The 24,416-nt window shown below is 37.5% G+C and overlaps 1 protein-coding gene across 3 annotated transcripts in view; it reads right to left on the bottom strand.

The window, feature by feature from the left end:
- Positions 1-24,416, bottom strand: part of LOC145536754 (uncharacterized) — a 507,944-nt gene that overhangs the window by 143,273 nt on the left and 340,255 nt on the right. For all 3 annotated transcript variants that reach the window (XM_081566545.1, XM_081566546.1, XM_081566544.1), the window contains one exon: positions 8,472-8,591. In XM_081566545.1, coding sequence (XP_081422671.1) covers positions 8,472-8,591 — 120 coding nt within the window. The remainder of the gene's footprint in view (positions 1-8,471; positions 8,592-24,416) is intronic.

The following is a 24,416-nucleotide window of genomic DNA, read 5'->3' on the forward strand; positions in this document are numbered from 1 at the left end:
GGAGGATGAGATAACCGCCCTCCCCACTGGAAATCAGGCGGTCCCAATTATAGAATCAGACTGGGACTACAACACAGCTAAAGGAAGATGGGATCAGAGTCATTTTGTCAGATGTATTCTTGAAGGACTCAGGCAGGTGTGTGCTAAGCCTTTAAACTATGGGAAATTGACAAACATAGAACAGGAGGAAAAGGAAGCTCCTGGGAAATTCCTAGATAGACTGAGAGAAGCCCTTTGCAGATTCACTGAGATTGACCCCGAAAATGAAGAGGGAAAAGTGATCTTAAAAGATAGATTTCTCACTCCGTCAGCTCCAGATATCCAGCGCAAGCTATTAAAACGGGCATATGGACCAAATCAGTCTTTAGATAATCTGTTACAATTGGCTCAGACAGTCTATTATGGAAGGGAGTATGAGGAAAAGAAAGAAAGGCAGACAAAGACAAAGGAACAGGCGGAAGCCCTCACAATGGTTATGAGACCCGTTCTTAAACAACCTGAGAAAAATGCCCAGAGGGACCCAGGTGAAAACGGATAGGCTTGCTATTACTGTGGAAAGGAGGGGCACCTCAAGCAGGATTGTCCTCAGGCTCCATATTCGGTCTGCGAAAAGAGACTGCCCCCAGAGGCGTAGGTTTCAGGGGTCGGACTCTCAAGACAATCAAGACTGAAAGTGCCCATTGGTCCCCACACAAGCTCTCGTCCTAATTACACCTGAAGAACCCGGGTATTAATAACTGTAGGGGGCACAATCCATCGATTTCCTTTTAGACATTGGGGTAACTTACTCTGTGCTTACTGAAGCCCCTGGCCCATTCTCTTCCCGATCCGCTTCCATAATGCGACTGTCTGGACACGCCAAAAGGTATTACTTCAGTTTTTCTGAAAGTTGCGACTGGGACTCTGTGCTATTTTCACACGAGTTTCTGATCGTACCAGAGTCTCCCTCACCCCTTTTGGGGAGGGATATACTGAACAAGGTTCATGCCTCTGTTTTCATGAATATGGAGCCCTCCCTTTCTCTCCCTTTAATTGAACAAAATGTAAATCCTAGAGTATGGACTGATGGAAAATCTGTGGGTCAAGCACAAAATGCTATTCCTGTAGTTGTCAAGCTCAAAGACCCTCACTTATTTCCACATAAGAAGCAGTATTCACTGAAACCTGAGATTAAGGAAGGGTTAAAACACATCATCAAAAATTTAAAGGAACAGGGACTATTAATTCCCTGTAACAGTCCATGCAACACTCCTATTTTGGGTATAAAGAAATCAAATGGTAAATGGAGACTAGTTCAAGATTTACAAATAATAAATGAGGCTGTAGTTCATTTACACCCCGTGGCGCCTAATCCTTATACTCTATTTTCTGAAATTCCTGAACGAGCCAAATATTTCCCAGTAATTTATTTGAAAGATGCCTTCTATTCAGTGCCTTTGGCGGAGGAAAGTCAATTTCTATTTGCCTTTGAAGACCAGCCAGGTTCTCAGTTAATTTGGACAGTTTTGCCCCAGGGATTTCGTGACAGTCCTCACTTATTTGGACAAAGTTTGTCACAGGATCTACAGAACTTTAATAGCTCTGAAGCAGTGGTGTTACAATATGTAGATGATATTTTGCTCTGTGCTGAGACAGAGGAAGCTTGCTCACGAGCCTCAGAAGATCTCTTAAACTTTCTGGCAGGCTATGGTTACAAGACATCAAGAGAAAAGGCTCAGCTTTGTCAACAATCTGTTAGATATATGGGCCTAATCATATCAAGGTCTGTATTTCACAGGTATGATTATTTGGCTGCAGTGTCTGTTCCCTCCCTAGGAACTACAGATGTTATTCAATGAGTGGATGCTTTGACTAATTTTACTCAGCAGGCATTGCAAGATTCTCAAAAAGCTATCTCAGCTCCTAATGCCGAACAAACACAAACTAGAAAGGTGGCTTTACAAAACAGATTGGCTTTAGATATTCTGACAGCTGCGCAAGGAGGAACTTGTGCCATCATTCATACCCAATGCTGTACATATATACCTGATATGAGCACTAATGTTACTCATTTTACTAAACACATGAACAAGATGATTGGGGCTATGGATACTCTTGAAGCCTCAACTGCCTCACTTTGGGAGATGTTAACTAGTTCCCCATGGTGGAAAACTATCTTAATTACAATAATTCTGATTGTTCAATTTTTGCTGTTTTCTCCTTGCATCTGTAACTGTGTAATTAGATTGGTTTCTAGTCGCATGAAGGTTTTTAAGTTACAAATGGTTGTCCAAGCTCTTATGAGTGCCACAGCCTCCTCCAACTATTACTTGGGGCCCCTGGATCAGAGACTCTCAATATGAGGGTTAGGAGAATATGTTGCCTCAACAATTTAGGGACCATGCCCCTAAACAGCAGGAAGTAATTATGGAATGAAAACAATGCCCCTTTCCCTTGGCAACATAATTCTCCTAAAGGAAAAGGGGGGAATGAGAGAGTCATTTCCTAGGCAGGTTGGTAAGAAGTCCAGGGGTCCTCAAGGAGAGAGGGGTCTGGAATTCTCAAGGAGGAAGAAAGGACAAACTTTTTTTCCTCTCTATGTTCCTAAGGATTATATAACAATACTGTATCCTGCTTGAGGACAGTCTCTGGAAAAAACCTTCTGGCTAATCCTGTTATCTTAAAATGTAAATTATGGGAGTAGGTCTAGTGAGATCTTTACAACCTCCAGACATTCTTTTGATTCAGTGTAATAACTAATTGGAGAGTATATAGCTCCACTGCTAACACTAGCAAGGGGGTACTCTTTCTGCCCCCTTCTGATGCCTATGTCAGAAGCTTTCTCTATCTCCTTTATACTTTAATAAAACTTTATTACACAAAAGCTCTGAGCAATCAAGCCTTGTCTCTGGCTCCAGATTGAATTCTTCTCTTCTGGAGGCCAAGTATCTCGGCGTCTTTTCATGGTTCAGCAACAACCTTTCAGGACTAGATGCCATGATCTTCGTTTTTTGAATGTTAAGTTTTAAGCGAGCTTTTTCACTCTCCTCTTTAACCCTCATCTAGAAGCTCTTTAGTTCTTCTTTCCTTTCTGCCCTTAGAGTAGTATCATCTGCATATCTGAATTTGTAAATATTTCTCCTGGAAATCTTGTTTCCAACTTGTGATTCATCCAGGCTGGCATTTCACATGATGTACTCTGCATATCATTTAAATAAACAGGTGACACTCTACAGCCTTGAGGTACACCTTTCCCAATTTGGAACTAGTCCACTATTCCATGCGTTGTTCCAACGGATGTTGGCAATTTGATCTCTGGTTCCTCTGCCTTTTCTAAATCCAGCTTGAACATCTGAAAGTTCTCGGTTCAGGTACCATTGAAGCCTCACTTGGAGAATTTTGAGCATTACTTTGCTAGCGTGTGAGATGAGTGTAATAGCTTGAACATTCTTTGGCATTGCCTTTCTTTGGGAGTGGAATGAAAACTGACCATTTCCTGTCGTGTCGCCAATGCTGAGTTTTCCCAATTTGCCGGCATATTGAGTGCAGCACTTTCACAGCACCATCTTTTAAGGATTTGCAATAGCTCAGCTGGAATTTGATCACCTCCACTAGCTTTGTTCATTGTGACACTTCCTAAGGCCCACTTGACTTCACATTCCAGGATGTCTGGCTCTAGGTGAGTGATCACACCATCGTGGTTATCTGGGCCATTAAGATCCTTTTTGTATAGTTCTTCTGTGCATTCTTGCCACCTCTTCTTAATATCTTCTGCTTCTGTTAGGTCCATCCCATTTCTGTCCTTTATTGTGCCCATCTTTGCATGAAATGCTCCCTTGGTATCTCTAATTTTCTTGAAGAGATCTCTAGTGTTCCCCATTCTATTGTTTTCCTCTATTTCTTTGCATTGATCATTTATGAACCATTTAAGATAGACAATTTTGTAACACAGTTCTTTGAATGGATAGAATCTGAAACTTTCTTTCTGAAAGTAGAGGGTATGGCCACTTTTTTGAGCTATATGATTGACTTTCACAATACACAGCAGTGATACATTTTGGGAACTCAAAACACTCCTCTTAGATGATGAATTTTTAAAATGAAAAAACCCTGTGTCCATGTAATATTTCAACATAGAAACATATTTTGTGATTCTATTCTAACTTTTTTTACACTTGGAAATGATCCCACTTTCGATTTATTTTAAAACAGAAGCCCATAGTCTATTGGATTTTTAAATGTTGAAAAAAAAGTCTGATAAATTTTCCATGGACAGAAAAATTCAGTTACTTCTTGGTTTTCTCCCTTTGCAGAGCATTAAGGCTTATTTTTCCTGTCATTTAATCATTCTGGGCAGCTTTCTTTTACTGTTAGTCAGTTTCCTCAATAAAGCATATTGTTTTATACTCACATTTATTAATTAGAATGCTATATATTATAAAGGTAAAACTAACTTTCACATTTTTAATTTTTGTTATAGATTGCCAATACTGGTAACCAAGGGTTGGCATAGATGCCACAATTTCCTGAAATATGTTAAATCTCAAAATCAACTATGATAACATTGACTACACACAGCATTGCAGTATTTCAAAGACTATTTTAAATGGTTGCTAAAAACAGAGGAAACTGCGATTTAAAAAAAATAGCATATAATACAAATCTCAGATTGGACAAGAATTTATGGGCTATGACAGTGAAAACATCTGGGTCATCATAATCCTTGAATAAATCAATTATCATAATTATCTATACACCAAGTGCACAAAAAGCACATGGAACCAGGCATCTTATATGGAAGATGAATGTGATGAGATGTTGGTAGAGATCATGTCAGTGTGCCAGTACACTTCCTTGGACATGAAATAATGGTCCTAGATAGGAAACATTGGTTAATTTATGGGTCAATTTTTTTGGCCATCCAAGTGAAAGCAGTATGACAATAATATTTCAGGCAGCTGACACGGATGGAGGCATACTGGCTTTGTACATTCCTTGCTGACACAAAAACCATATCTATATAATATTTATTGTTTGACTTCTGATGTTTTCTTCTTTCATGTTATTTGTGTTCTGTGAGTTAGAAAAACTGCTTAAGGATATGGCTTCCCTGGTAGCTCAGGTGGTTAAGAATCCTCCTGCAATGCAGGAGACCTGGGTGGCGAAGATCTTCTAGAGATAATATTCCCCGAAGAGAAGATCCCCTGGAGATAAGGAGCTAAATAATAATAAGGTGTGAAGCCAGAGAGAAGTATGCAGGGGAAAAAACATGCTTAGTCCCAGAGACAGATTTATCATGAAGCCAATAAAGCTTAAGTTTTAGGACCCCTCACTTATACAGGCCCCTTCCAAAGCACTGAGTATTTCATGTTTGTATTATTCATCAGATTTTAAAATTTGCAATTTGTTGTAATTTTTTCATTCCACATTTCAATTTGTATTTCATTTTGTGTGTTTTTAAGAGGCACCCTCAAACTGCGTAAGCTTCAAAACCTGAATTTTCCCTTTTAAGTGTGCTTCACCAATAGCGGGAAGAATATCCTTCAAACTCCTAATACCTTCCCTCTTTCCCCAACATATCAGAATCTATAGCTTCAAGCAAACGATTTTTATAAAAGTCAGTAATATTCAATCCATTTCTATGTTAGGAACCAGTTAGTCACTGAGCAGAATATGTGTACTAGTTAATGATTTCTTTGCAAGGCCATGCTGGGAAATATAAAACTGTGGGCCTGTGAAACCATATTAGACGTATATAGCTATATGTGACCTTAGTTGTCATTCACTTGAGCTCTGCATTTTACAGAGCAGAAACTGAGGTTTAGAGAGGAAATATGACTTGTTCAAGTTTACATCTAGGCAATTAGTGGTAAAGTAGGGATTTCAAAAAAAAAAAAGCTATTTAATCCTTACACTAAATTCTATTGCTGTTCCAATTTACTTCCTTCCTTTGTTTATGAAATTTATTACCTAATGTGTTTTGTATTTGTATATTTTGCATAATAAGGTTAAAATTCTATTCTGTATAATTCTACAACTGAGAGACAAATTATTATTTGATACTTTAAATCACTAATTTTGAACTTCACCATTGGCATAAAATGTCATATTCTTTTTGCATGAAGCTTATGGTTTAATGACATCCTTGATCCAACTGAACAATAAAAACTTCTATTTCAAAGGTCTATTCATTTTTTTCAGGTGATTAGCTATTTCAAGACAAACAATTCTGTACTAAAAATCTCCACTCTCTCTTTTTCATTAAGTCATTATGCTAAGATAAGGTTTTCCATGCAGCCGTAATAATGATTTTGTTATTTTTACATAGATTAAAATAAAGACTTAGATGAAAATGATTCTGATAATACAAGCATGATATATGAAGGATTACTTCAAATTATAGCTTTAAAAATTCATGTTAAATGATGTTTTCTGTTGGAGCAAATGTGAAATTATTTTCTTTGCTTTAAAGAGATTTAAGTCATAATGATATCACTTTTTAAAAGTACAGGAATCTCAGTAAATACTATGACAGATGTAGTCATACTGTAAGTGGGCAAAAATAATGCACTTAAAATAGGCAAGCTGACTTTACCGAGCTTATTTCTGAACTTAAAAAATTCTATATCTCAGTTTATTGTGCAAATTCTTGGGACATGTAAATAACATAAAATACACATAAGTTACCACTAAGATCCCCTCAATTAAGTGGGCAAGGACTATGAACAGGAAATTCAGGAAAAAGGAAGGGAAAATGGCTAATGAGTATGATGGAAAATACTAAACCTCATTAATTGTAAAAGAAACAAGATATGACTAGGATTATGATTATGACTATTTTTCACCTGAATAATTCTATTTGTTTAAATAGTAAAAGCATAATGAAATGGTTACACATGTACTAATAGAAGTATAAACTGATACAATCTTTTAGAAAGCAAATTTTCAGTATATATTACAAATTTGAAACTGTTCATAACCTTTGGACCAGTAACTGCATGCCTCAACAACTAAGCATGAAAAGCTTTATGTACAAAGATGTTCAATTATATGTATCATAACAGTATATATAACAGCATAATAACAAGAACTTGAAGTAATTTGAATGCCAACAAATAAAACGAAATCAAGTAAATCATGATATGTTCATGTGATCAAGTTATATATGTGGTATGCCACAAATATATAAAATATGAATAGAAAAATATTGAAGAAAATATACAAGTATTGTCAATGACTAAAACAAGTAATTTTTTTTTACATCTTTATATTTTATATTAATGAACAGGCAATTTCAAGTTAGAAAAATTAATTTAAATAATAAAGGTAAAGAAATGGAGAAAGTAGGAGAAACATATAACATATAATAAAAATGCCCAAACAATTAAACCCACACTAAAACAAAAATGAGGTTTGATTTTACAATTCTAGCAAGAATAAGAAAAAGAGATAAAATTCAATACTCTGAAAATACAGGGCTTAGTTCGATAGACTTCTTCCGGTAAGTAATTTAACAATACAATTAATCCTAAAACAATTGTGAAAGTGAAACTGAAAGTCACTCAGCTGTGTCTGACTCTTTGCAATCCCATGGACTGTAGCCTGCCAGGCTCCTCTGTCCACGGGGACTCTCCAGGCAAGAATACTGGAGTGGGTAGCCATTCCCTTCTCCAGGTGATCTTCTCAACCCAGGTCTCCCACATTACAGGCAGATTCTTTACTGTCTGAGCCACTAGGGAAACCCAAGAATACTGGAGTGGGTAGCCTATCCCTTCTCCAGTGGATCTTCCTGACCCAGGAATCAAAGCAAGGTCTCCTGCATTGTTGGTAGATTCTCTACCAGCTGAGATACCAGGGAAGACAACTGTATATTCTGTTATTATAATCAGAATCATATAAATATATTCAAATAAATTATTTGAATGGTTAAAATACATTATACTTTAAAAGATCATTATATCAGTTTTACTTTTAACACATGAAACTGGCAGCATTCTAAATAATCCAATGACAATTGAATGATTAAATAAATCATGATATATAAATTCAATGGTATATAATGAAGTCATCTAAAATTAATATAATGACTATACTGAAAAGCAAGACACGATCATATCATCTTATATACTATATACAGTTGACCCTTGAACATGGGTTTGAACTGCACAAGTTCACCTATGTGCAATTTTTTTTTCCAGTATATAAATACTACAGTACCACACTATCCATGGTTGTTTGAATCTATGAATGTGAAACTGCAGATATAGAGAACAGACTGTAAAGTTATGTGTGGGTTTTTGACTGCATGGAGGGTTGGTACCCCTAATTCCAGTGTTGTTCAAGTATCAACTATACATTTAGAAACATTAAAAGGAAACCAAAAACCCATTACACTCACTTCTGTGTTAAATTAGAGAGAATTTGATTGATATTTACAAATCTTTACCAAATACTTTCTATTAATGATAAATCTTTTTTTAAAAACTGCTTACCACTTGCACATTACGTGACTTCTCTTCAGGGGTAATAACTTCTGGAATTTGTGTTTCCCGTTCTGTAAGATCAGGTGGCAGAGCCATTATGTAATGATAGATTTTAGTCACACCCTTGCACTAGAAAAGAAAAAAAGAAAAAAATGTATGAAAAGCACATCGGCATCACTATTTCAGTTATAATGTGTAATTGCCATAATTTTCAGGTTTTAAAAAATGAATATATAATATATATGTATGTACATAAATATTCCTATTTGTATTCAGAGAGAGAGATACAACATGACTTACCAAAAGATGAAAAATATATTTATATGTTTCCAGAGTGAGTCAACTGTGTATTATCAAAGCATAAAAATGGACTTAATTTTTTAGGTCCTCTCAATTGTGGTATAGGCAAAGTGTGGATGAGTGAGAAATAAAAGGAGATTAAAAAGATTAATTTAGTCCTGAAAAAGTACATATATTCATGGAAATTTTGGAAAGGCAGAAAACCTAAGAAAAAATTAACTATCACCCAGAATAGCAAACCCCAACAACACAAGAGACGACTCGACACATGGACATCACCAGATGATCAATACTGAAATCAGACTGATTATATTCTTTGCAGCCGAAGATGGAGAAGCTCTATACAGTCAGCACACAAAAAAAGACCGGGAGCTGACTGTGGCTCAGATCATGAACTCCTTAATGCAAAAATTCAGACTTAAACTGAAGAACATAGGCAAAACCTATAGGCCATTCAGGTATGACCTGAATCAAATCCCTTAAAATTATACAGTAGAAGTGACAAATAGATTCAAGGGATTAGATTTTATAGGCAGAGTGACTGAAGAACTATGGATGGACGTTCATAACACTGTACAGGAGGTGGTGATCAAAATCATCCTGAAGAAAAAGAAATGCAAAAAGGCAAAATGATTGTCTGAGGAAGTCTTACAAATAGCTGAGAGAAGTGAAAGGCAAAGGAGAAAGGGAAAAATATACTCATCTGAATGCAGAGTTCCAAAGAACAGCAAGAAGAGACAAGAAAACCTCCCTAAGTGATCAATGCAAAGAAATAGAGGAAAAAAATAGAATGGGAAAGACTAGAGATCTTTTCAAGAAAATTACAGATACCAAGGGAGTATTTCATGCAGAGATGGGCATGATAAAGGACAGAAATAGTATGGACCTAAAGAAACAGAAGATATTAAGAAGAGGTGGCAAGAATACAAAGAAGAACTATACAAAAAAGATCTTAATGACCCAGATAACCACAGTGGTGTGATCACTCACCTAGAGTCAGACATCTGGGAGTGTGAAGTCAAGTGCACCTTAAGAAGCATCACTAGGAACAAAGCTAGTGGTTGTGATAGAATTCCAGCTGAGCTATTTAAAATCCTTAAAAGATGATGCTGTTAAAGTGGTACACTCAATATGCCAGCAAATTTTGAAAACTCAGCAGTGGCCACAGGACTGGAAAAGATCAGTTTTCATTCCAGACCCAAAGAAAGGCAAGGCCAAAGAATGTTCAAACTACTGCACAATTGCATTCATCTCACATACCAGCAAAGGCTTCTCTGGTGGCTCAGACGGTAAAGAGTCTGCCTACAATGCGGGAGACCTGGGTTCCATCCCTGGGTCAGAAAGATCCCCTGGAAAAGGAAATGGCAACCCACTTCAGTACTCTTGCTTGGGAATTCCCATGGACGGAGGAGCCTGGTAGGCTACAGTCCATGTGGTCGCAAAGAGTTGGACACCTCTGAGCAACTTCATTTTTTTCATTTCAATGCTCAAAATTCTCCAAGCTAAGCTTCAACAGTACATGAACTGAGAACTTCCAGATGTTCAAGCTGGATTTAGAAAAGGCAGAGGAACCAGATATCGAATTGCTAATATCCGTTGGATCATACAAAAAGCTAGAGAATTCTAGAACAACATCTACTTCTGCTTCACTGACTACACTAAAGCCTTTAACTCTGTGGATCAGAACAAACTGTGGAAAATTCTGAAAGAGATGGGAATACCAGACCACCTAACTTGCTTCCTGAGAAATCGGTATGTAGGTCAAGAAGCAATAGAACTGGACATGGAACAAAGGACTAGTTCCAAACTGGGAAAGGAATAGGTCAAGGCTGTATACTGTCACCCTGTTTATTTAACTTATATGCAGAATACATCATGCAAAATGCTGGGCTGGATGAAGCACAAGCCAAAATCAAAATTGCCAGGAGAAATAGCAATAACCTCAGATAACCAGATGACACCACCTTTATGGCAGAAAGCGAAAAGGAACGAAAGCGCCTATTGATGAAAGTGAAAGAGGAGAGTGAAAAAGCTGGCTTAAAACTTAACATCAGAAAACTAAGATCATGACATCTGGTCCCATCACTTCATGTCAAATAGATGTGGAAACAATGGAAACGGTGACAGATCATTTTCTTGGGCTGCAAAATCACTGCAGATGGTGACTACAGCCATGAAATTAAAAGATGCTTGCTTCTTGGAAGAAAAGTTATGATCAACCTAGATAGCATACTAAAATGCAGAGACATTACTTTGCCAACAAAGGTCCGTGTAGTCAAAGCTATGGCTTTTCCAGTAGTCATGTATGGATGTGAGAGTTGGATCATAAAGAAAGCTGAGCACTAAAGAATTGATGCTTTTGAACTGTAGTGTTGGAGAAGACTCTTGAGAGTCCCTTGGACTACAAGGAGATCAAACCAGTCAATCCTAAAGGAAATCAGTACTGAATATTCATTGGAAGGACTGATGCTGAAGCTGAAACTCCAATAGTTTGGCCACATGATCTGAAGAACTAACTCACTGGAAAAGACCCTGAAGCTGGGAAAGATTGAGGCAGGAGGAGAAGGGAACTAGAGAAGATGAGATAGTTGGATAGCATCACCGACTCAATGCACATGAGTTTGAGCAAGCTCCAGGAGTTGGTGATGGACAGGGAAGCCTGGTGTGCTGCAGTCCATGGGGTCACAAAGAGTCAGACATGACTGACTGAACTGATTATATATATATATATATACATATATATATAAAACTGTGTGTATATATATATATATATATATATATATATATATATATATATATATATATATAACTGCTACAGAGGTTCCCTTGCTCCAAATCTAGTTCACAGCTTCCATAGGATTATTTTACAAGATACATACAAATGTTAAGTGTCTTCTCCAAAATAAGAGCTTTAAAAAAAGCTTTAGCCATTTGATCAGGTACCGACATAATGGCTGAAAACATTAAAATAAAAGTTATAAGATCTTAGCTTGTGCTTGCTTATTTATGTGTGTCTGTATGCATGTATGCTCAAGTCACTTCAGTTGTATCTGACTCTTTGTGACTCTATGGACTATAGCCCTCCAGTCGTGTCCGACTCTTTGTGACTCTATGGACTGTAGCCCTCCAGGCTCCTCTGTCCATGGGATTCTCCAGGCAACAATACTGGAGTGGGTTGCTATGCCCTCCTTCAGGGGATCTTCCTGACCCAGGGATTGAACCCACATCTCCTGCATTGCAGTCAGATTCTTTACCACTGAGCCACTGGGGAAACCCATGTATGTCTGTATATGTATGCTGTAATGTGAAATATTCTTCTGACTCTTAATGGTATTTCCAAATTAAGTTATAAAAGAGCTATGTTCAATTAATTCAAAGAAAAGTAAGCACTTATACAAATTAAGCAGTCATAAAATTCGCAGGAATATATTAGACAGAAACCCAAATGCTTCAAGTTCATGTGGCCTGGGAAAATACTCAGTATCAAAACTAGCTTGTATGTGTATGCTAAGTGGCTTCAGTCGTGTACAACTCTATGTGACACTATGGACTGTTTAGCCCACAAGGCTCCTCTCTCCATGGGATTCTCTAGGTAAGAATACTGGAGAGGGTGGCCATACCCTTCTCCCCAGGATCTTCCCCACTCAGGGATTAAACCTGTGTCTCTTATGTCTGTTGCACTGGCAGGTGGGTTCCTTACCCCTAGCACCACCTGGGAAGCCCAGGTTTATTAATTTAATTAAAATAGACATGTCTTTGCAGTTGTCAACATGAAAAATAATTTTTACATACAACTTTTATTCTTCTGAGATTTATTAGTCAAATAAGTTGATGTTATCTACTGTTATGGAATGTTAGTGAATAAAAAATCTTACGATGACTTTGTCTAATGTCTTAGAAAGAATAAAGTCAATAAGATCTTTAAATTTTACTCTGGTGAATTTTATCTTAACAGATTTAATATATGGAATTTGATTCTAAACTGTTAGAAAGAGTTAAGAAGGGAAATGAAAACCTTAATTAAAAAAAAGAAAAGAATTATAAATAAGAGCTGATAGCTACCTTCGTACCTATTAATAAAGCTCATGGATGAGAACAAGAGCGTATCTTCCCATCCATGAGTTTATATGGGCTTCCCTCGTAGCTCAGTTGGTAAAGAATCTGCCTGCAATGCACAATGAGGTACCATTTCACGCCCATCAGAATGGCTGCTATCCAAAAGTCTACATGCAATAAATGCTGGAGAGGGTGTGGAGAAAAGGGAACCCTCTTACACTGTTGGTGGGAATGCAAACTAGTACAGCCACTATGGAGAATAGTGTGGACATTCCTCAAAAAACTGGAAATAGAACTGCCATATGATCCAGCAATCCCACTGTTGGGCATACACACTGAGGAAACCAGACTTGAAAGAGACACGTGTACCGCAATGTTCATCGCAGCACTGTTTATAATAGCCAGGACATGGAAGCAGCCTAGATGCCCATCAGCAGATGAATGGATAAGGAAGCTGTGGTACATATACACAATGGAATATTACTCAGCCATTAAAAAGAATACATTTGAATCAGTTCTAATGAGGTGGATGAAACTGGAGCCTATTATACAGAGTGAAGTAAGCCAGAAAGAAAAACACCAATACAGTATACTAACTCATATATATGGTATTTAGTCAATCGGTAAAGATAACCCTGTATGTGAGACATCAAAAGAGACACAGATAAATAGAACAGTATTATGGACTCTATGAGAGAGGGCGAGGGTGGGATGATATGGGAGAATGGCATGGAAGAATGTAAATTATCATATGTGAAACGAGTCGCCAGTCCAGGTTCAATACATGATACAGGGTGCTCGGGGCTGGTGCACCGGAATGACCCGGAGGGATGGGATGGGGAGGGAGGTGGAAGGGGGGGTTCTCGAAGGGGAAAACAGACACCCATGGTGGATTCATGTCAATGTATAGCAAAATGAATACAATATTGTAAAGTTAAAGAATAGAAAATAAACTAATTAAAAAAAAAGAGCTGATAAACTACCTTCTTACCTATTAATAAAACTCATGAATGGGAAGAAGAGCATATCTTCCCATCCATGAGTTTATATGGGCTTCCCTCGTAGCTCAGTTGGTAAAGAATCTGCCTGCAATGCAGGAGACCCAGGTTCGATTCCTGGGCTGGGAAGATCCCCTGGAGAAGGAAATGGCAAACCAACTCCAGTATTCTTGCCTGGAGAAATCCATGGACCGAAGAGCCCAGCAGGCTGCAGTCCATAGAGTCGCAAGTGTCAGACATGACTTAGCAACTAAACCACCACGTGTGTGTGTGTGTGTGTGTGTATACACACACACACACACACACACACACACATGAATCTCCATCACTTAGTACAATTCTAAGTATATATAGTAGAGCTACATAAATATTTATCACTGATGAGTATGTGGGCATAAAAGCAATTCTCAAACTTTTTCAAAGAATATTTAAAATAATTAAGTATAACATTGGTTTTAAGTTAAAAAGTCATGGAAAAACACAGTGATTTAAATGGTTAAAGAGCAAAATCTCTTACAATCTTAATTACTTGAAAAGACTTACAGATAAAAATCCACATTCATGCTGGTACCAAATGTATAATTTATTCCCAGTAAACATTTCAATTTGATAGTACATTTAAAATGTAAAGCTATAAATATGTCATAAGTCATTCATACTTGCCTAGGTTGATTTTTTAAAAGCAGAGTCAGATAATATTTAAGTTGGATATTATCTTAAACAACTTCTAGTCCAATCCTTTCATTTTGAGGTTGGTAAATTGAGGTTGTTACAACATATAAGAGTTCAGGTCCAAAGGTGCAAGGACCATGTCTTTATGCTCTTTGTATCTCTTTCACCTAAATCTTATGACTGGTACATAGTAGATGTTCATTAAATGTTTACTAAATGAATTAAATTCACTCCAAACCAGAACTTCATCCTTCAGCCAGCCAGTGTCTTAATTGTTACACCAATGAACCAAGCTCATTCTTTTTATTTATTTATTTTTAATTGAAGGATAATTGCTTTACAGAATTTTGTTGTTTACTGTCAAACTCCAACATGAATCAGCCATAGGTATACATATATGCCCTCCTTCATGAAACTCCCTCCCATCTCCCTCCCCATCCCACCTCTCAAGGTAGATACAGAGCCCCTGTTTGAGTTTCCTGAGCCATACAGCAAATTCCCACTCGCTATCTATTTTACATATGGCAATGTAAGTTTCCATGTTACTCTTTCCATACATCAGACCCTCTCCTCCCCTCTCCCCATGACCACAAGTCTATTCTCTATGTCAGTTTCTCCAATGCTGCCCTGTAAATAAATTCTTCAATATCATTTTTCTAGATTCTGTATATATGCGTTAGAATATGATATTTATCTTTCTCTTTCTGACTTACTTCACTGGGTATAATAGGTTCTAGATTCATCCACTTCCTTAGAACTGACTCAAATGTGTTCCTTTTTATGGCTGAGTAATGTTCCATTGTGTATATGTATCACAATTTCTTTACCCATTCATCTGTTGATGGACATCTAGGTTGCTTCCATGTTCTAGCTATTGTAAATTGTGCTGTAATGAACAATGGGATACATGTGTCTTTTTCTATTTTGGTTTCCTCAGGGTATATGCCTAGGAGTGGGATTGCTGGGTCATATGTTTTTATTCCTAGTTTTCTAAGGAATCTCCATACCATCTTCTATAGTGGCTGTATCAACTGTCATTCCCACTAACACTGCAAGAGTGTTCCCTTTTCTCCACACCCTCTCCAGGATTTATTGTTTGTAGACTTTTTGATGATGGCCATTCTGACTGATGTGAGGTATTATCTCATTGTAGTTTTGATTTGCATAATAATGAGTGACATTGAGCATCTTTTCATGTGTTTGTTAGCCATCTGTATGTCTTCTTTGGAGAAATGTCTGTTTAGGTCTTTTACCCACTTTTTAACTGGGTTGTTTGTTGTTCTGGTATGGAGTTGTATGAGGTGCTTGTATATTTTGGAAATTAATCATTTATCCGTGGCTTCATTTGCTATTATTTTCCTGACTTCAGATTATACTACAAAGCTACAGTCATCAAGACAGTATGGTACTTGCACAAAAACAGAAATATAGACCAATGGAACAAGAGAGAAAGCCCAGAAGTAAACCCATGCACCTATGGGTACCTTATTTTTGACAAAGGAGGCAAGAATATACAATGGGGCAAAGACAGCCTCTTCAATAAATGGTGCTGGGAAAATGGATAGCTACATGTAAAATAATGTAATTAGAACACTTCCTAACACCACACACAGAGATAAACTCAGAATGGATTAAAGACCTAAATGTAAGACCAGAAACTATAAAACTCTTAGAGAAAAACATAGGCAGAACACTCAGTGACATAAATCAAAGCAAGATCCTCTATGACTCACCTCCTAGAGTAACGGAAATAAAACCAAAAGTAAATAAGTGGGACCTAATTATACTTAAAAGCTTTTGCACAGTAAAGGAAACTATAAGCAAGGTGAAAGGACAACCCTCAGAATGGGAGAAAATAAAAGCTCATTCTTATCTTCATATTTATTCCTTTGATTGTAGTATCCCTACCTTCACTTATAACTAAATTTCTTCCAATTTTCAGAATCCAATTGCATTCAAATTTTATCTGTGAAATCTTATGGATAATTTTAGCTTCTTTACACAAGGGTATGACTATCTTCTCACACAAATTCTTTTGCAGAACACTGCACATCTGAATCCTTATATTTGACCACATTGATGAAGAAAAAAAATGGGGGTAGGCTGGAAGGAAAGAATGGAAGCTAAACTTTCATGATTTTATTAGGAATGGGACAAGGAACAGTAGTGAGATAGTGTTATTTCTTCATTTGATAAAGTTGGTAGTGTTGGTAGATAAAACAAAACAGCCTCATCTGATCATTTCATTTCTTTGGATATCTTGTTTTCCTAATTAGGCTATCAGGCCTTCTTTCTAAATTAAATGATCAACTCTTTAAGAGTATGGGAACATTTTTCTCAATTTGCAAATCCCTTTAACAGTGTATACAGAATAACTTCAATAAACATCAGGCAGGCTGGAAAGCATAAAGGCAACTGACAGTACTAATTAAGTAAGAGCTTTCCTGGTCCCTTTCCCTTCCCATCTCTAGCCTCTCACTCTCTTACCTCTACTTTGATTCTGGAGAGATCAGAAACCAGTGAACAAACTAAGCAGTAAGGAGTGGGGAAAGCAAGAAGAAACAAATCTCCCTTATAAAACTGCAAGTTGTTGGTTCCAGGAAGCCATAGCTATTAGAGGATATTAAGTACAACTTTGTGTGAAGTTGAAATTCTGACCTCTAAATACTTGAGGTATTTATATTGAATAAAATAGAGCAGCAAAGTCTTGGAAGTGCCTGATTTTTATCTTATTGAAGTTAAAAGAAATATGTTGTTATTGCTGTTGTTGTTTAGTCACTAAGTAGTGTCCAACTGTTTTGTGACCACAGGGACTGTAGCCCACCAGGCTCCCCTGCCCATGGGATTTCCCAGGCAAGAATACTGGAGTGGCATGCCATTTCCTTCTCCAGAGGATCTTCCCAACCCAAGGATTGGACTTGCATCTCCTTCATTGGCAGGCGGATTCTTTATCACTTAGCCACCAGAGAAATAAAAATAAATATGTTTTAGTGATATTTCACCAATTGTCCTTGTACAGCATCCTAATTACAACTAGTAATTATACATAAGATTATTATAGTACTATGTTTATTTGCCCCTTTCATAAGATAAATGACTATATGGTTGCTGGACTTGGGGAATGGGATAAATTCATCCTGAGAAAATATGGCATGGGTTTTGCTATTATTGTTAGGATAATTGTTTGAACATATTTACTCACCCACCTTCTGGTCAATTTTGTTTTTGTTGTTGTTTAAATACTATTCAGAAATTTTATTTATTGCTGAGAAGAATATTTAGTATAATGCAAAGATAATGAAATATAAAGACAGTGAGTGTTGTCTAGAAAAGTGAAGGTTTGGTAAAATCATTGACTTGTATACACAGACACACACAAACACATCCTGGCATGGCTGCAGGATTTTATGGCACATCTTTTATGTTTTGACTTCCTTTTGGTCAGTTTTGAAATGATGTACTTTTATCTCACTCTCATCATTCTTCTCACCCCACAACACTCTTTTCGTCAACATACGGGTTACAATACATTTTGCAACTTGCTACATAGAGAACAGTGGCCTAGAGATAAGTAAAAATAATCAAGGCATGAACCATCTCCATCACTCTTTCCATTTTACTGAAAACTCTGGCTTCCATTCATAGTTTACTATGACAATGCAAGACAGAATTATGAACATTGGTTAGGTGCAAATAGAGCCCCTAACATAAATGGTTACTTAATATGTTTCTTGTCTTGCATAAAAAAATGATTAAGGCTGGTTTCATATTTACAATGCAAGAATTTTAATGAATGTCTTTTCTCTCCACAGCCCTATTTTATTCTTGGTAAATAAACAAGAAAAAACCTATCATTGAAAATTAATGGCTTACTATAAAGGGTAATAAAAAGTAACACAGTAATGAATTGAAGTGATAAGTTGCATGATCCCTTAACATTCCCGTAGATAATAGTCATGGCTGAAGAATGTCAGGATGACCTCTAAAGATACATCAGAGAGGGAGAAGGTAAAAAGCTGTTCTGCTTAGTACAATCATTGTTAGAACTCTGTCAGAATGGTTTTCTTTCGATAGTAGCACTTTCTGGACTAAATAAGAAAAAAAATGGACTGTTTTTCCTGGCACATGCACATGGAGGCTAAACAATACATTACTAAACAATCAATGGATCACTGAAAAAATTAAAGAGGAAATAAAAAAATATCTAGAGACAACAGACAATGATGCTAAAACAATCTGAAACTCTATAGGGCACAGCAAAAGACGGAAGTTAACAGTGATACAATCCTACCTCAAGAAAAAGAAAAAGCTGAAATAAACAACCTAAACTTACAACAAAAGCTGTTACAGAAAGAACAATAAAAACTCAATGTGAAAAAAAAAGCCCAAAGTGAATAGAATGAAATAAATCACAAAGATCAGAGCAAGTATAATTAAGTAGAGAAGAAGAAAATGAAAGCAAACCTCAATAAAACTAAAAGATGGTTCTTTGAGGAGAGGAAGATTGATCAACCTTTATTCAGGTTCATCAGGAAAACAAGGGTGACAACTAAAAATGAATAAAACTAGAAATGAAAAACAAGAAGTTACAATAGACAATTTGTTGTTGTTGTTCAGCCACTCAGTCTTGACCGACTCTTCGTGACCTCATGGACTGCAGCACACCAGGCTTCCCTCTCCTTCACCATCTCGTGGAGTTTACTTAAAGTCATGTCCATTGAATCGGTGATACCCTCGAACCATCTCATCCTCTGTCATCCCCTTCTCCCCCTGCCTTCAATCCTTCTCAGCATGGGGGTCTTTTCCAATGAGTCGGTTCTTCCCATCAAGTGACTGAAGTATTGGAGCTTCAGCATCGGTCCTTCCAATGAATATTCATTGTTGATTTCCTGTAGGATTGACTGATTTGATATTCTTGCTGTTCAAGGACTCTCAAGAGTCTTCTCCAGCACCACAGTTCCAAGGGATCAATTCTTTGCTGCTCAGCTGTTTTTATGGTCCAACTTTCACACCAGTACATGACTACAGGAAAAACCATAGCTTTGACTATATGGACCTTGGTCGGCAAAGTAATGTCTGTTTCTTAATATGCTGTCTAGGTTTGTTACAGCTTTTCTTCCAAGGAGTAAGTATCTTTTAAATTCATGGCCACAGTCACAATCTGCAGTGATTTTGGAGCCCAAGAAAATAAAGTCTGTTACTGTTCAGGTTGTTTCTTCATCTATTTGCCATGAAGTGATGGGACCATATGCCATGATATTGGTTTTTTGAATGCTGAATTTTAAGCCAGCTTTTTCATTCTCCTCTTTCACCTTCATCAAGAGGCTCTTTAGTTCCTCTTCACTTTGGCCTTAAGGATCATATCATCTGCATATTTGAGGTTATTGATATTTCTCCTGATAACCTTGATTCCAGCTTGTGCTTCATCCAGTCCGGCATTTCGCATGATATACTCTGTGTATAAGTTAAATAAGCAGGGTGACAATATATAGCCTTGATGCACACCTTTGCCAATTTGGAACCAGTTCCCTTGTTTCGTGTCCAGTTCTAACTGTAGTTTCTTGACCTGCATACAGTTTCTCAGGAGGCAGGTAATGTGGTCCGATATTCCCATCTCTTTCAGAATTTTCCAGTTTGTTCTGATCCACACAGTCGAAGACTTTAGCATAGTCAATGAAGCAAAAGTAAATGTTGTTCTGGAATTCCCTAGCTTCATGTATGATCCAGTGGATGTTGAGAATTTTATCTCTGGCTCCTCTGACCATTTGCAGACCTGGGCCACTCCTGAGTTTTCCAAATTTGCTGATATATTGAGTGCAGCACTTTAACAGCATTATCTTCTAGCATTTGAAATAGCTCAGCTGAAATCCCATCACCTCCACTAGCTTTGTTTGTAGTGATGCTTCCTAAAGGCCACTTGACTTCACACTCTAGGATGTTTGGCTCTAGGTGAGTGATCATGCCATTGTGAATATCTGGGCCATTAAGATCTTTTTTGTGGCTATTCTATGGATACTTGCCACCTCTCCTTAATATCTTCTGCTTCTGTTAGGTCCATATCATTTCTGTCCTTTATTGTGCCCATTTTTGTGTACGATGTCCCCTTGATAGCTCTAATTTTCTTGAAGAGATCTCTAGTCTTTCCCATTCTACTGTTTTCCTCTACTTCTTTACATTGTTCACTTAAAAAGGCTTTCTTATCTCTCCTTGCTTTCTCTGGAACTCTGCATTCAGATGGGTATATCTTTCCTTTTCTCCTTTGTCTTTCATTCTTTTCTTTTCTCAGCTATTTGTAAGTCCTCCTCAGACAATCATTTTGCCTTTTTGTGTTTCTTTTTCTTCAGGATGGTTTTGATCACCACTTCCTATACAATGATACAAACCTCCATCCATAGTTCTTCAGGCCCTCTATCAGATCTCATCCCTGGAATCTTTTTTTTTTTTTTTTTCACTTCCATTGCAAATCACAAAGGATGTGATTTAGGTCATACCTGAATATCCTAGTGATATTCTCTACATTCTTTAAGTTTGAATTGCTAATATGATCACTTGCAGTTGTCATGATCTGAGCCACAGTCGGCTCCCTGTCTTGTTTTTGTTGACTGTATAGAGCTTCTCCATCTTCAGCTGCAAAGAATATAATCAATTTTATTTCAGGATTCACCATCTAGTAATCTTCATATGTAGAGTCATGTCTTGTGTTGTTGGAAGAGGGTGTTTGCTATGACCAGTGCATTCTCTTGGCAAAACTGTTAGACTTTGTCCTGCTTCATTTTGTACTCCAAGGCCAACTTGCCTATTATTTCAGGTATCTTTTGATTTCCTACTTTTGCATTCTAGTCCCCTATGATGAAAAGAACATTTTTTGGGGTGTTAGTTCTAGAAGGTTTTGTAGATCTTCATAGAACCATTCAATGTCAGCTTCTTCAGCATTAGTGGCTGGGGGGCAGACTTGGATTACTGTGATACTGAATAGTTTGCCTTGGAAATGAATTGAGATCATTCTGTTATTTTTGAGACTGCACCTAAGTACTGCATTTTGGACTGTTTTATTGACTATGAGGGCCACTACATTTTTTTCCTAAGGGATTCTTGCCCACAGTAGTAGATATAATGGTCATCTGAATTAAATTTGCCCACTCCCATCCATTTTAATTCAATGATCCCTAAAATGTCAATGTTCACTCTTGCCATCTCTTTGACCACTTCCAATTTACCTTGATTCATCAACCTAACATTCCAGGTTCCTATGCAATATTGTTTTTTATAGCATCGGACTTTACTTTCATCACCAGACATATCCACAAGTGGGCATTGTTTCCACTTTGGCTCAGCCTCTTCATTCTTTCTGGAGCTATTACTCTTCTCTTCTCCAGTAGTATATTGGACACCTACCAACCTAGGGAGTTCATCTTTCAGTGTCATATCCTTTTTGCCTTTCCAAGGGAAAGGAGCTGTGATCCCCCTCAAGAGACTGAGCCAGACCTGCCTTTGAGTGTTTTAGTGTCTCCTGCAGAGGCATGAATCAGCAGTGGCCTGCAGTGGAGACAGAGGCTCTGCAACAGCTATCTTGGGAGGCGCATGAGTCCTCTTGAAGGATGTTGCCATTAGCTCCACTACAGAGCCCCCAGGGCAAGCAACTCACAAACTGGAGAACAATTATAGCAAATAAGTTATCACACTGCTGGGAAAGTTCTAGGCCCCACAACAGACTTCCCAACCTGGGGATCTGGCAAAGGGACTGAGTATCCCCAGGGAATCTGACTTTGAAGGTCAGCAGAATTTGACTACAGCAGTTCCACAGGACTGGGAAACAGACACCCTTGGAGAGCACATACAAAACCTTGTGCACACCAGGATCCAGGAGAAAGGAGCAGTGACCCCACAAAAGGCTGAGCCTTTCTTGTCTTTGTGTGCTTGGGAGTCTCTAGTGGAGGCGTGTGTCAACAGAGTTCTGTTGTGCGGTCAGGGGCACTGCCTACAACGTTCCTGGGATAAGTCCTTTTGAAGGAGGTTGCCATTACTACCATTACCCCTATCATAGTTTGGCCTCAGGCCAAACTACAGGGAGGGAACACAGCCCACAGCCTCACCCATTAGAAGAAAATTGGATTAAAGACTTACAGAGCGTGACCTTGCCCACCAGAACAAGGCCCAGTTTTCCTCACAGCCAGTCTCTCCCATCAGGAAGCTTGCACAAGCCTTTTATCCTCACCCACCAGAGGGCAGACAGAATGAAAACCACAATCACAGAAAAAGTAACCAAATTGATCATATGGACCACAACCTTGCCTAACTCAATGAAATTTTGAGCCATGCCATGTAGGGCCACCTAAGACAGATAGGTCATGGTGGAGAATTCTGACAAAATATGGTCCACAGGAGAAGGGAATGGCAAACTACTTCAGCATTCTGTCCTTGAGAACCCCATGAACAGTATGAAAAGGCAAAAATATATGACAATAGACAATGCAGAAATACAAAGGATAATAAGAGACTATTACAAGCAACTATATGCCAATAAAATGGACAACCTAGAAGAAACGGACATATTCACAGAAAAGTATAACCTGCCCATACTGAACCAAGAGGAAATAAAAAATACGAACAGACCAACCACAAGTACTGAAACTGAAAGTGTGATTAAATAATTGTAACAAAAGTCCACGACCAGATGGATTCACAGGTGGAGTCTTTCAAACATTTAGAGAAAAGATAAAACTTATCCTTCTCAGACTTTTCCAAAATATCTCAGAGGGATAACCACAAACTCTTCCAAAAAATTGCAGAGGGAGAAACACTCATCCTATGAGGCCACCATCACCCTGATACCAAAACCAAAGATACCACAAAACAAGAAAATTACAGACCAATATAACTGATGAATTGGAGAAGGAAATGGCAACCCAATCCAGCATTCTTGCCTGGAGAGTCCCAGGGATGGAGGAGCCTGGTGGGCTGCCATTTATGGGGTCGCACAGAGTGGGACACGACTGAAGTGACTTAGCAGCAGCAGCAGCATAACTGATATAGATGCAAAAATACTCAACAAAATACTAGCAACTCAAATCCAACAACATATTAAAAGGAACATACAACATGATCAAGTGGGATTTATCCCAGGGATGCAAGGATTTTTAATATATGCAAATCAAAATGTGAAACACAATATTAACAAACTGAAGAACAAAAATCATATGGTCATTTCAATAGATGCAGAAAAAGCTTTTGACAAAATTCAACACTCATTTAACTCATTTATGATTAAAAAAAAAACCTCAATAAAGTGGGGATAGATGGAACCTATCAGAGAATAATAAAGGCCATAAGTGACAAACTCACAGAAAACAGTACTTTCAATGGTGAAATACTGAGAGCATTTCCTTTAAAATCAGGAACAAGACAAAGGCGACCACTCTCAGCATTATTATTCAACATATTTTGGAAGTCATTAGCCATGGCAGTCAGAGAAGAAAAAGAAATAAAATAAATCCAAATTGACAAAGAAGTTAAACTCTCACTGTCTGCAGATGACATGATAATATACACAGAAAATCCTAAAGATGTTACCAGAAAATTTCTAGAGCTCATCAATAAATTTAGTAAATTTGCAGGTTATAAAATTAATACACAGAAATCTCTTGCACTCCTATAAACTAACAATGAAAGATCAGAAAGAGAAATTAAAGAAACTACTCTGTTTACCATGGAAATAAAAATTATAAAATAACTAGAAATAAACCAATTTAAGGAGGCAAAGATATATATGCAGAAACCTATGACATTTATGAAAGAAATAAAAGATGACACAAAGAGATGAAGAGGTATACCATGTTCTTGGATTGGAGGAATCAATATTGTGAGAATGACTACACTATCCAAAGCAATCCATAGATTCAGTGCTGCTGCTGCTGCAGCTAAGTTACTT

Source organism: Giraffa tippelskirchi, chromosome X (assembly GCF_054371585.1).
Source record: "Giraffa tippelskirchi isolate mGirTip1 chromosome X, T2T-mGirTip1v1.2.pri, whole genome shotgun sequence".
Taxonomy (NCBI): Eukaryota; Metazoa; Chordata; class Mammalia; order Artiodactyla; family Giraffidae; genus Giraffa; species Giraffa tippelskirchi.